The sequence below is a fragment of the Pungitius pungitius genome, chromosome 4 (genome assembly GCF_949316345.1).
Source record: "Pungitius pungitius chromosome 4, fPunPun2.1, whole genome shotgun sequence".
Taxonomy (NCBI): Eukaryota; Metazoa; Chordata; class Actinopteri; order Perciformes; family Gasterosteidae; genus Pungitius; species Pungitius pungitius.
In genome coordinates, this window is record NC_084903.1 from 7,650,434 (window position 1) to 7,661,227 (window position 10,794).

The 10,794-nt window shown below is 56.6% G+C and overlaps 2 protein-coding genes across 2 annotated transcripts; both read right to left on the reverse strand.

The window, feature by feature from the left end:
- Positions 1-1,843: 1,843 nt before the first annotated feature.
- LOC119202680 (piggyBac transposable element-derived protein 4-like) lies at positions 1,844-4,385 on the reverse strand. Its single transcript, XM_037457108.2, has 2 exons — positions 3,150-4,385; positions 1,844-2,973 (listed from the first exon to the last, which is right to left on the reverse strand). The coding sequence occupies exons 1-2, from the start codon at positions 4,084-4,086 to the stop codon at positions 1,844-1,846; spliced, it is 2,067 nt and encodes a 688-aa protein (XP_037313005.2). The 5' UTR covers positions 4,087-4,385.
- Positions 4,386-4,737: 352 nt separating this feature from the next.
- LOC119210873 (uncharacterized) lies at positions 4,738-6,126 on the reverse strand. The gene is made up of 4 exons (XM_062561981.1): positions 5,726-6,126; positions 5,257-5,616; positions 4,995-5,113; positions 4,738-4,923 (listed from the first exon to the last, which is right to left on the reverse strand). Exons 1-4 carry the CDS (start codon positions 5,796-5,798, stop codon positions 4,804-4,806), a joined length of 672 nt encoding a protein of 223 aa, XP_062417965.1. The 5' UTR covers positions 5,799-6,126; the 3' UTR covers positions 4,738-4,803.
- Between the last annotated feature and the right edge of the window lie 4,668 nt (positions 6,127-10,794).

The window sequence follows — 10,794 nt, forward strand, 5'->3', positions numbered from 1 at the left end:
TCCAGCAGTCGCACGCACGTACGTACGTACGCGCTTACGTCACGCGTTCAGCCATCATACAACCCCGCCCTCCGGTAGTCGCACGTACGTACGCGCTTACGTCACGCGTTCAGCCATCACACAACCCCGCCCTCCGGTAGTCGCACGTACGTACGCGCTTACGTCACGCGTTCAGCCATCACACACCCCCGCCCTCCGGCAGTCGCACGTATGAACGTACGCACGCACGTACGTACGCGCTTACGTCACGCGTTCAGCCATCACACAACCCCGCCCTCCGGCAGTCGCACGTATGAACGTACGCACGCACGTACGTACGCGCTTACGTCACGCGTTCAGCCATCACACACCCCCGCCCTCCGGCAGTCGCACGTACGAACGTACGCGCTTACGTCACGCGTTCAGCCTTCACCTCTCTGTGCAAGACTATTATGGCCCTTTCGCAATACCTGAGACGGCGAGAACGGACTTGCGTTCCCGCGAGAATACACTCGGGAGGTTCGGGGGGGGGGGGGGGGTGGGGACGGTCATTTCCGCCATTGGAACAGCAGCTGACTTGATGACGTCACCACGTCAGCTGGTCTTGCTAATACGCTTTAATTTAGTTTTTGATTTAAATATTTTACTATTAACAAGCTTTTGTCTCATTTTTTGTCTCAGAAATTGTATATATAAGCAGTCGTAAAATAGATAGCTTTATCAAGGAGGTTGTAACAAAAAATAAACTATTATACTAAAATATTTTAATGCACACACACACACACACACACACACACACACCTACCGTTTGTCTTGTTACTCATCAAGAGGCTGATAATCAGCGTAGTGGTCCTCGTGCAGCAAGCCGCTGACCGCACATCAAAGATCTTACAGAGTACAATAATGTGGATTTTTTTATTCATTATTTTTACAAGTCAGAGCTTCAGATTTTCTTTGAAGCTCTTCCGCCAGTTTAGACTCTCGAGCGCGGTGCTCACCTCGTGTCCTTTAATTAAAACATTGTTAGTTTTAATGCACAACGATGGACAATAAACAAGCTGCGCTCGGCGCATACAGACAATACGTATGTACAAAAGTTACATGTAAACATGAAGTTATGAATCTAAACAAACAGACGGTGAACAACCTCCGTCTCTGACACCACGTTAGAAAACGTACCAAGACTCGTCGTGGTACAGCTCGACGAGTCTCACGTATAAACCGCTACGGAGACGCGAAAACGACCGGCGGAGCATTTCACAGCAGACTCGACGAAAACAGGCCGCTCTCCGCGGGCTGCGAGATGATCAGCTGACCTCCCGGCGCTGGAGGGTGTCCGTTATGACGGTCCGTTATGTCCGCTACACGTCCACGGGGCAGATTGTTACGTTAAAGGCTGTTGACAAACGTTTGCTTTAACAACTAACTTTAGTCATAAAATTACATAACGTTACTTAAATAAAGTAGTATTTATAAAACTCGGACTGTGTGTTTATTTTCCTCCGTCGGTCGTTGTCGCCTGCCGCTTAGGTTGAAATGCATTCTGGGATATTTGGCTCTCACAACAACAGGCGAGCCTGCTCCGATGCATTGTGGGTACAATGGAGGGGGCGCGAGTCGCGTATTATGACCGCGTCCGTGTCGACGAGGAAGACTCATTTAGAATTTCACGTTAAACGGTGCAACTTTTACTATAGTAAGCAAACTATATATATATATGTATGTATGTATCCGTCAAGTATTTGTGTAAATGTGAATAAAGACAATGCAGATTGGTGTGTACATCCATTGTGTTTTTATTACGTCAAGCATTCAGCCTTCACCCCCGCCCTCCGTTAGTAGTAGCACGCACGCACGCGCGCGTTCAGCCGTCACCCCCCTCCACGCCTTGTCGTCCTCGCGTCCTCCAATAGTCGCAGGTGCGCGCCGCGCCTCCGTCGTCGCCGCCGTCGTCGTCTCCGCGCCCCCCGCCTCCGTCGCTCGAGACACGCCGGTCGGCGCAGGCGGGGCAGAACGCGCGCGAGCAGCCCCGGCAGATGTACCTCCTGCACGCGCAGCAGACGGTGTGCGTCTTGCTGTCCTTCTTCGACGGGCAAATCTGACACCTCTTCCTCTTGCTCGCCACCCTGGACAGAGCCGAGGCGACGGCCGCCGCCCGCGTTTCCGGCTCCCGTTCCGCCTCCGGCGCCGCCTCGGCTCGATCGCGCGCCCTCCGGGCGGCCCGCACGACCGCCGCGGACGCTTCCGTGCGGGGGAGACACGCCCTCCTCTCGACGAGCGGCGTCACAAGCTCTTTTCCGAGCCGCTCGAGGAAGAACCTGCGCTTGCTCCGCTTGCCGGACATCCAGTCGGGACGGACCTCTCGCCATATCACGAAGGCGTTGTAGGCGGACACGTCGACGACGTTGTGGAACACGACCAGGGGCCAGCGGGCCGTCATCCTCCTGCAGCTGTACGTGCCGATCACCTTGTCCAGGTTGTCCACGCCTCCCTTGTTGCGGTTGTAGTCCAGGATGATCGCGGGCTTCCCGTCCGGGCGGTCGCCGACCTCGGCCTCGGCGTGCCGCGTGCTCATGAGCACCACGTTGCGGTTTTTCTTGGGCACGTAGGACACCAGGGCCGTGGTGGGCGTGAACGCAAACATCGAAGAGAACACCGCCCTGTCCCTCGTCGCCAGCAGAGCGGGCGGAAGCTCGGGCTTGTTCTTTCGAACCGTGCCGACCACGGTGATCCCCCTGGCCAGGAGCCGGCGCGCCAGCTCGTAGGACGTGAAGTAATTGTCGCACGTCACGTTGCGACCCGCCAGGCCCTCCGTGACGTCGAGCACGACCCTCATCCCCAGGTTCCTCTCGGGGCCGCCGCCGCCCGTCGTCGGCTTGCCGGTGTACACTTGCATCTTCCACGCGTAGCTGGATCTGGCGTCGCACGCCACCCACGTCTTGATTCCGTATTTCGCCGGCTTGCTGGGCATGTACTGCCTGAAGGGGCACCGCCCTTGGCGGCGGGGGGTTACGAGGAGAGAGAGAGAGAGAGAGAGAGAGAGAGAGAGAGAGAGAGAGAGACAAGACAGAGAGCGTCGTCATCATCATCATCATCGGCATTGTCTTTTCGCGAATCTTTACAAGAAAATAAAAAAAAGCCCCTCCGCCGCAGCCGCAGCCGCCGCTTACCTCTGAACGGAACCAGCTGCTCGTCCACGGTCACCTCGGGCCCCGGGTTGTAGAGGAGCGGCAGTCGGAGCACCCACGCGTCCCACACGTCTCGCACGGCCGCCAGTTTGTCGCTCGCTCGTCGCTCGCGCCTCGTCTCGCGGTCGTCGAATCGCAACAGTGTCGAGTACGCGTGAAAGTCCTTCAGCGGCATCGTGGCGCGGAAAATGGCCCTTCCGCTCTCCGCGTCCCACAGACTGGCGGCGGCCTCCCCTCTGGACCTGTACACGCCCGCCAGGATCAGGAGGCCCACGTAGGCGCGCAGGTCGACCCGGTCCATGCCTTTCCAGTCGTCCCCGTATCTTCTGCGACCTTCGAGGTTGGTCATCTCCAGGACAATGTCTTCTATCGCGGGCGTCACAAACAGCCGGAACGTCGAGGCGATGTCGGTGGCGCGGGACGCCGCTTCCTCCGTGGGCCCGGGGGTCGGCGGACCCGGCCGACTCTGCTCGTCGGTCGCGCCCCGTCTGCCGTGCGCCGTCGAGGACCACGTCAGTTCGCCGTTTTTGGACGGAAAGGTGCAGGTCTCGGGTCTTTCGCCCACGACGCGGTCTTCTTCTTCTTCTTCTCCTTCTTCTTCTCCTCCTTCTTCTTCTCCTTCTTCTTCTCCTTCCTCCTCCTCCTCCTCCTCCAAAGACAAAGCTTCGTTCTCCGGGTTGTATTCTTCGCCGCCGTCGTCGTCGTCGCCGTCGTCGTCGTCGCCGTCGTCGTCGTCGCCGTCGCCGTCGTCGTCGTCGTCGTCTTCTTCTTCCCCTCGTAGCTCTCGTTCTTTGTTGTCAGCCGCGGTCGAAGCCTCTCCCTCTCCCATGTCAGAGTAGTGGTAGACCTTTCGCGGCTCCACCGGATCTGCGAAAAGACGTTCGAGGAGCTCGAGCGCGGTCGGCGTCGCGGCAGTCATGACTTCGGGCCCTTTCGGGGAGACGAGTGTTTCGCGCGTCGCCTCGCCCGACTTTATCGCGCGACGTTAGTATCGCCTCTCTCGCCGACCCGTTCTGTCTCTTCTGGCTGTCTCTTCTGTCACCTACACGCACGCACGCACACACGCACGCACACACACACACACACACACACACACACACACACACAAATCCAGCACCTCGGACAGATCTGCGAGCGCGCGAGGAGAGAGAGAGAGAGAGAAATTCCAGCACCTCGGACAGAGGCCCCCGAGTCCCCCACCCCCTGAAGCTCTATCTGCGAGCGCGCGAGGAGAGAGAGAGAGAGAAATTCCAGCACCTCGGACAGAGGCCCCCGAGTCCCCCACCCCCTGAAGCTCTATCTGCGAGCGCGCGAGGAGAGAGAGAGAGAGAGAAATTCCAGCACCTCGGACAGAGGCCCCCGCGTCCCACACCCCCTGAAGCTCTATCTGCGAGCGCGCGAGGAGAGAGAGAGATAGAGAGACATGTATACTTTCATGATTCTTACCAAGAACTTTGCACAAACTCCTCCTTGGTCACCCGCCAGCGCAGCCAGCGCAGGCAAACGCGCGGACAGAGAGTCAGGGGGAGGGGGGGGGGGGGGGGGGGTGGCGTCTGTCCGAGGTGCTGGAATTTCTCTCTCGCGCTCTCTCTCTCTCTCTCTCTCTCTCTCTCTCTGCCCCGGTCGGCCGATGTCTCTAGCGCGCCACCGTCGCGTTCATGTCCTCGTACACGTCGTCGAGGGGGAACCGCTGCAGCTTCTTCCTCTCCTGCCGCTGCCGCCACCGCCGCAGCGCTTCCTTCGACATCCTGCACGCCTGTGTCGGAAACGAACGCGTTAGTCATTGCGGCGTCGCGAGGCTTTTTTTTTTGTTGGTCGGGCGCCTACCTTCAGGAGCGTCCACGCGAAGCACCACGCGATGACGACGACGACCAGGACAACAAAGGCGCAGGTCGCCAGTGTCGTAGGGGGGGTGTCATCCCATCGCTCGTCTCGACACCTCTCGCCTGTCGCGGACACGAGAGAGAGAGAGAGAGAGAGAGAGAGAGAGAGAGAGAGAGAGAGAGAGAGAGAGAGCGAGCGAGAGCGGGTCATTCGCTCGGCCTCGACGCGATGTCCTGTTTCGCGCGCGTGCAATATTTTTGCTCACCCGGCGACGACGGCTGCGGCACGACCAGGAACACCGACCCCGTGCCCGGCAACTCCACGGGTCGCCGTTGGCGATCGTATTTCAAATACACACACTCGTACCGTCCCGCGTCGGCGGGAGTCACGGGGTCGATGACGACGTCCACGTCCGGAAACGTTTCGCTGCACCGAAGTCTGCCTCGGTATTCGGGGGCGACGGTGCCGCCGCCCGGCTGGTCGTCTTTGAACAGGACCCTTACGTCGCCGCGGCCGCCGGCGCCGCGACCCGTCATCAGACTCAGGTACTCGGGCTTCGGATGGGAAGATCGGCACCGGACGGTCACGGCTTCTCCGGGCTCCCTCCACACCGCTTCGTCGGGCCCTGCGACGATTTTAAAAAAAAACCACGCCCCAAATCATTTCGCCTCGCCTCGCCTCGCCCGCACACACACACACACACACACACACAGAAACAAGCACGCGACGCTCACCGGGACCGCGCGGGGCCGCCGCGCAGGAGAGGCACAGGGTCGCCGCCGCGAGGCTCAGGTAGAAAGTCGACATGTCGGCAGAGCGCTTCCCGGCGTCGAGGCGATCCGTGAGTAGCACGCGACCGTTTCCGCGTGCGCATTCGTTAGTATGTCACCGACATCGATGTCATCGGCCACACGAACCCCGACCGAGGGTACGCGAACCGAGGTGGCCACCGCGAATTAAATTGTCACAAGCGGCCCCTCAAATCTTGTGCCATACGCTACACGACAAGGCAACGACACGTGGAGATTGGTTTTAACCTTTTATTTTATTTCACACACATACGCACGCACGCACGCACGCACACACGCACACGGACTCCAAAGTCGCAGCGACGGGGACGGGTGCTCGTTTACGTGGAAAACACGTGTCGCACGAGGGTCCGGGTGCTCCTTCGCGTCACGCGAAAGCGACGGTGAGAAGTGGCCGCCCGCTCGCTCCCTCGCTTCGTCTTCAGGGCACGACGGTCGGCCGCATGTCCTCGTAAACGGCGTCGTCGGGCCGCCGGGCGCGCTCGGCCGTTCGGCACATCCGGGTCTGCGGACGCACGCACGCACGCGCACACACACACACACACGAACGGTTGTTGTTGTGAGGGATTGAGAAAAGCTTGCACGCGCACACACACACACACACACACCACTCGGACTACGCGGCTACCTCGTGGATGATCCACGCGAGGAGCCCTATGACGACGGCGGTTCCCAGAAGCAGCGCGCCGACGCAGGTCACGTTCGCCACCAGGGCCGCCAAGCCGTCGCCCCAGCTCGCCGTACCTGTCGTCGTCGTCGTCGTCGTCGTCGGGAACAGCAAATGAAATACAAATAAAATGCGTTTAGCCCGCGGCGCGTTTAGCTAGCCTGCGTTACACCCCCCGCAGCCCTTTTGGGAAACTTGCGTGAATGTTGAGAAGGAGGAGGGCCAGCCGCCACCACCAGGAGCACCGACCCGGTTCCCCGCTGGTCCAAGGACAGGTCGAACCCAGGCTCGCGCCCCGAGTAAAAGCACCAGTACTGGCCCGTGTCTTCGGCGATCAGGTTCTCGATGACGGCCTCCGAGTCCGGGAACGTCCCGCTGAACCGAAGTCTTCCGCCGACGACGGCGTCGACCATGACCTTTCTCGGCGAGGCGCCCCGGGCCGCGAGCGTGAAGGTCTCGTCGCCGACGCTCTTGACCAGCCTCAGGGACCTCGGGCTCGCTCCGACAACAGCTCGGCACCGGATGGACACAGTTCCTCCGAGGTCTCTGCGCACCGCTCTGCCGCGCCCCGCGTAGGAAACCGCCGAAAAGGGCACGCGCGGGTCACTCTGCGGGACTGCGACGGCGAGACACAAGGCGGTCGCTAGCTTCAGATAGAAAGCCATCGTCACCGGCTGGCGTCTGTGGGTCGGAGCCGCTACTTATATTCCCGCGGCGGCCTTTCCCCCCCCCCCCCCCCTTCTTCCTTTTCCTCCAACCGACCTCTGCAGAGGGTGTGTGTGTGTGTGTGTGGGGGGGGGGGGGGGGGGGGGGTGCTGTACAGGAGGCGAGGGACCTCGGTGGACAGGTAGGCGGCGGCGGGGTTCGACACTCCGATCTGCATCTGCCAAGCCGCTTGTTCCTCCCTCGCTCTGAGAGAAAAGCACTCGGCGAGATCGCGACTCTTTGCAGTCGTCCTGGCTCCCAGATGGCGGAACGAGCTCTGCGACATGAGGCGTCGGGACTGCGGAGGGCCTCTACGTCTTCCGCGGGAAAAGTCGAGACGCACCTTTTCAGACCTCGACTAAAACACTAGCGGACCGTAGCACTGACAAATGGTAGCACTTGAATTGGACTCGTAATGGCACTGTTCTGTAACGTGTTTTCAAACTGCTTATTTGATGAAAAATGTACGCTCACTCTATGTGAAAATGCACTTACTTCGTACGTCGGCGCTTTGGACAAAAGCCTCAGCTAAATGACATGTAATGTAATGTAGAAAGGGGAGGATCGGGGCGGAAGAAAAACAGCTCCTCGAGGCCCCTCCTCGCGAACGAAGAGAAGGGAGAGGAGAAAGCTCACAGGCTAAATAAATGGCTCTCACAAAAATAAAAAGTGACAAGTGGAGCGGCGGATCGCGATTCCGGCAGGCAGGCAGGCAGGCAGGCACGCATGCACGCACGGAGGAGGAGGAGGAGGCCTCCGCTGAGTCCTCCGACTGCAGCTGCGGCTCCCGGAGGCCTTCACGCCGTGGACTACGTAGAGGGATTTCTGCACCGCATCACTAAAGGAGCCAAAGGAGCGCAGAGGTCTCTCTCTCTCTCTCTCTCTCTCTCTCTCTCTCTCTCTCTACTAGTACTTTTGTTTATTTGGGGTTGTGTTTATTATGTGCTTTGTGTTGAGCTGATTTGATGTTGTGAATTGTTTTCTTGGAATGTTGAAAAATAAAGTGTTTTTGAAAAACCAAAAGAATCCCTCTCTCTCGCTCTGTCTGTGTGTGTGTGTGTGTGTGTGTGTGGTTCGGCACCCTTTGGCCCTTTTGATTGCGACATACAGCGAAAGGTCAACTCGAGAGGCCTTGCCGCGGTTGGATATTATACTTTGTGTGGATCTTTTGCGGACGTTGATCGCGTACCTGAAGCCTCTCTCGCACTCGGCGGCGATGCATGTTATCGTCTCTCTCTCTCTCTCTCTCTCTCTCTCTCTCTCTCTCTCTCTCTCTCTCTCTCTGTGTGTGTGCGTGTGAGGTTCGGAACACATTCACCCATTGCAATCGTGACATGTAGGAAAACGTCATCTCTCGCCGAAGCCCCCACCCCCCAGCCCCCCCCCCCCCCCCCCCCCCCCCGGTGGCGAAGCGAGCCGATTAGACCCGAGCGATGAGTTCTCGCGAGATGACGGCTCGCTACGAGCCGGGTCGTTCTGACCCGAACGACGGACACAATTCGAGGGTCAGTGTGACCCGACGCCGTCGTCTGGGCTGAGGCGCTCGCCGGAGCGAGCCGATTAGACCCGAGCGATGAGTTCTCGCGAGTTCTCGCGAGATGACGGCTCGCTACGAGCAGGGTCGTTCTGACCCGAATGACGTTGCCGAGGCGAGGGTCACACTGACCCGACGCCGTCGTCTGGGCTGAGGCGCTCGCCGGAGCGAGCCGATTAGACCCGAGCGATGCCGACTCGTAGCGAGCCGTCATCTCGCGACATCTCGCCGGGTCGTTCTGACCCGAATGACGGAGACGAGACGACGGTCCCGGCCCTTCTGATGGTGACGCGTAGCTAGCCGTCATCTCGCGAGACCTTGTCGGGTCGTTTTGACCCGAACAGCGCAGGCCTCTCTTGTGTGAATGTTGCCGAGGGTCAGAGAGACCCGAGGACAACGTGAGGGTTAATTAAAGGACATGAGGGGACCGTCCTCAAGACTCTAAATCGGCAGCAGAACTTCAGCTTCAAAGAAACTCTGAATTATAATAATAATGACTAAAATAATTCCACATATGAATTATTGTATAGTTCTCTGTAAGGTCTTTGATGTGTGGTCAGCAGGTTGCTGTACGAGGACCACTACACTGATTATCAGCCTCTTGATGTTTGAGTAACAAGACAAACGGTAGGTGTGTGTGCATTCAAATATTTTAGTATAATAGTTTCTTTTTTGTTACTGTATCCAACCTCCTCCTCCTAAAATGATAAAGCTAATTATTTTATGACTGATTATATATATGGTGCTCGATATTATATATATCATTACTAATTTTAAATGAAAATGAGACAACAGCTTGTTAATAGTAAAATATTTAAGTCAAAAACTAAATTAAAACATATTAGCAAGACCAGCTGACGTGGTGACGTCATCAAGTCAGCTGCTGTTCCAATTGCGGAAATGTCCGTTCTCCTCCCGAACCTGCGAATCAGGACTCCCGAGTCTGTCTTCCGACTCTATTCTCGCGGGAACGCAAGTCCGTTCTCGCCGTCTCAGGTATTGAGAAAGGGCCATGGATAATGGTTTGTCTGCAGCCCTATCATCCTTGCCTCTTTTATTGTTTGTTATACATATTGACAACCTTGAGGCTCCAGGGTGTACATCTGTGTCGCAGAGGAACACGTCACCAGAGCCGGGTGTATGGAAGTAAATCTTTGTCATCGGGGGTTGAAATAAAAAGGTGATATAATTTCTAGCACTGAATATTTATGCATTGAAATTATGTATCTGACTGTTTTTCAACATTAAAATACTGCAAAAAATTCAACTTAAAAAAAATCAGTTAAAATATTCAGCCGCAAAAAAAATCATGGTTACAATATTCAGCCCAAAAAATTCAGCCGTGAGACACCAATATCCGGGACACTAAGATAATTCAATTCATTTTATTTTGTATAGCCCAAAATCTCAAATTACAAATTTGCCTCAGAGGGCTTTACAGTCTGTACACATGCAACATCCTCTGTCCCGAACCCCTCACATCAGCACAGGAAAAACTCCCGAAAATATGAAAAAACCCTTCAATGGGGAAAAAAAGGGAAGAAATCTTAGGGAGAACGTCAGAGGAGGGATCCCTCTCCCGGGATGGACAGACTGCAATGGATGTCATGTGTACAGAATCAACAATTTAACAGATGTACAATACATTCAATATCTCTAACAGAAATGATACAAGTAATTGCAAGTAGCAGAACAGGTGTACGTCAGGACCACTGCAGGGACAACCACCATCAGGTCGAACCACCATCCACAGAGGCTTCTGTGGGGAGGGAGAGCAGAAAGATGTTGGTTTATGATGACAGTAATATGAATCATATATAAAGTAATGATGATGGCAGCAGCCAGGGCCGGGTCTAGACAGGCATGTATGAGGGGGCAGCCACAAATCTTGAGGGGGCATTGTGCTTAGTTTATGTGCTTAGTAGATTTAGTTTGAGGGGGCACAACATTTATTTGAGGGGGCCAGGCCCCCTCTTGCCCAGGCCTAGACCCGGCCCTGCCAGCAGCAGGTGTCAGCAGAGCCATGCCAGGAGTCAGAACCGGGGTCCGCACAAAACTATGATCCACGGAGACCTGCTAGGCGAGAAA

Bases quoted from the DNA above. Each gene is read 5' to 3' on its own strand.
- LOC119202680 (XM_037457108.2), bottom strand. From the start codon at position 4,086: ATGACTGCCGCGACGCCGACCGCGCTCGAGCTCCTCGAACGTCTTTTC. The intron at 2,974-3,149 runs GTAAGCGGCGGC...CCCGCCGCCAAG, and splicing joins GCAGCTGGTTCCGTTCAGAG to GGCGGTGCCCCTTCAGGCAG.
- LOC119210873 (XM_062561981.1), bottom strand. From the start codon at position 5,798: ATGTCGACTTTCTACCTGAGCCTCGCGGCGGCGACCCTGTGCCTCTCC. The intron at 5,617-5,725 runs GTGAGCGTCGCG...AAATCGTCGCAG, and splicing joins GGCGGCCCCGCGCGGTCCCG to GGCCCGACGAAGCGGTGTGG. The intron at 5,114-5,256 runs GTGAGCAAAAAT...TGTCCGCGACAG, and splicing joins GCCGCAGCCGTCGTCGCCGG to GCGAGAGGTGTCGAGACGAG.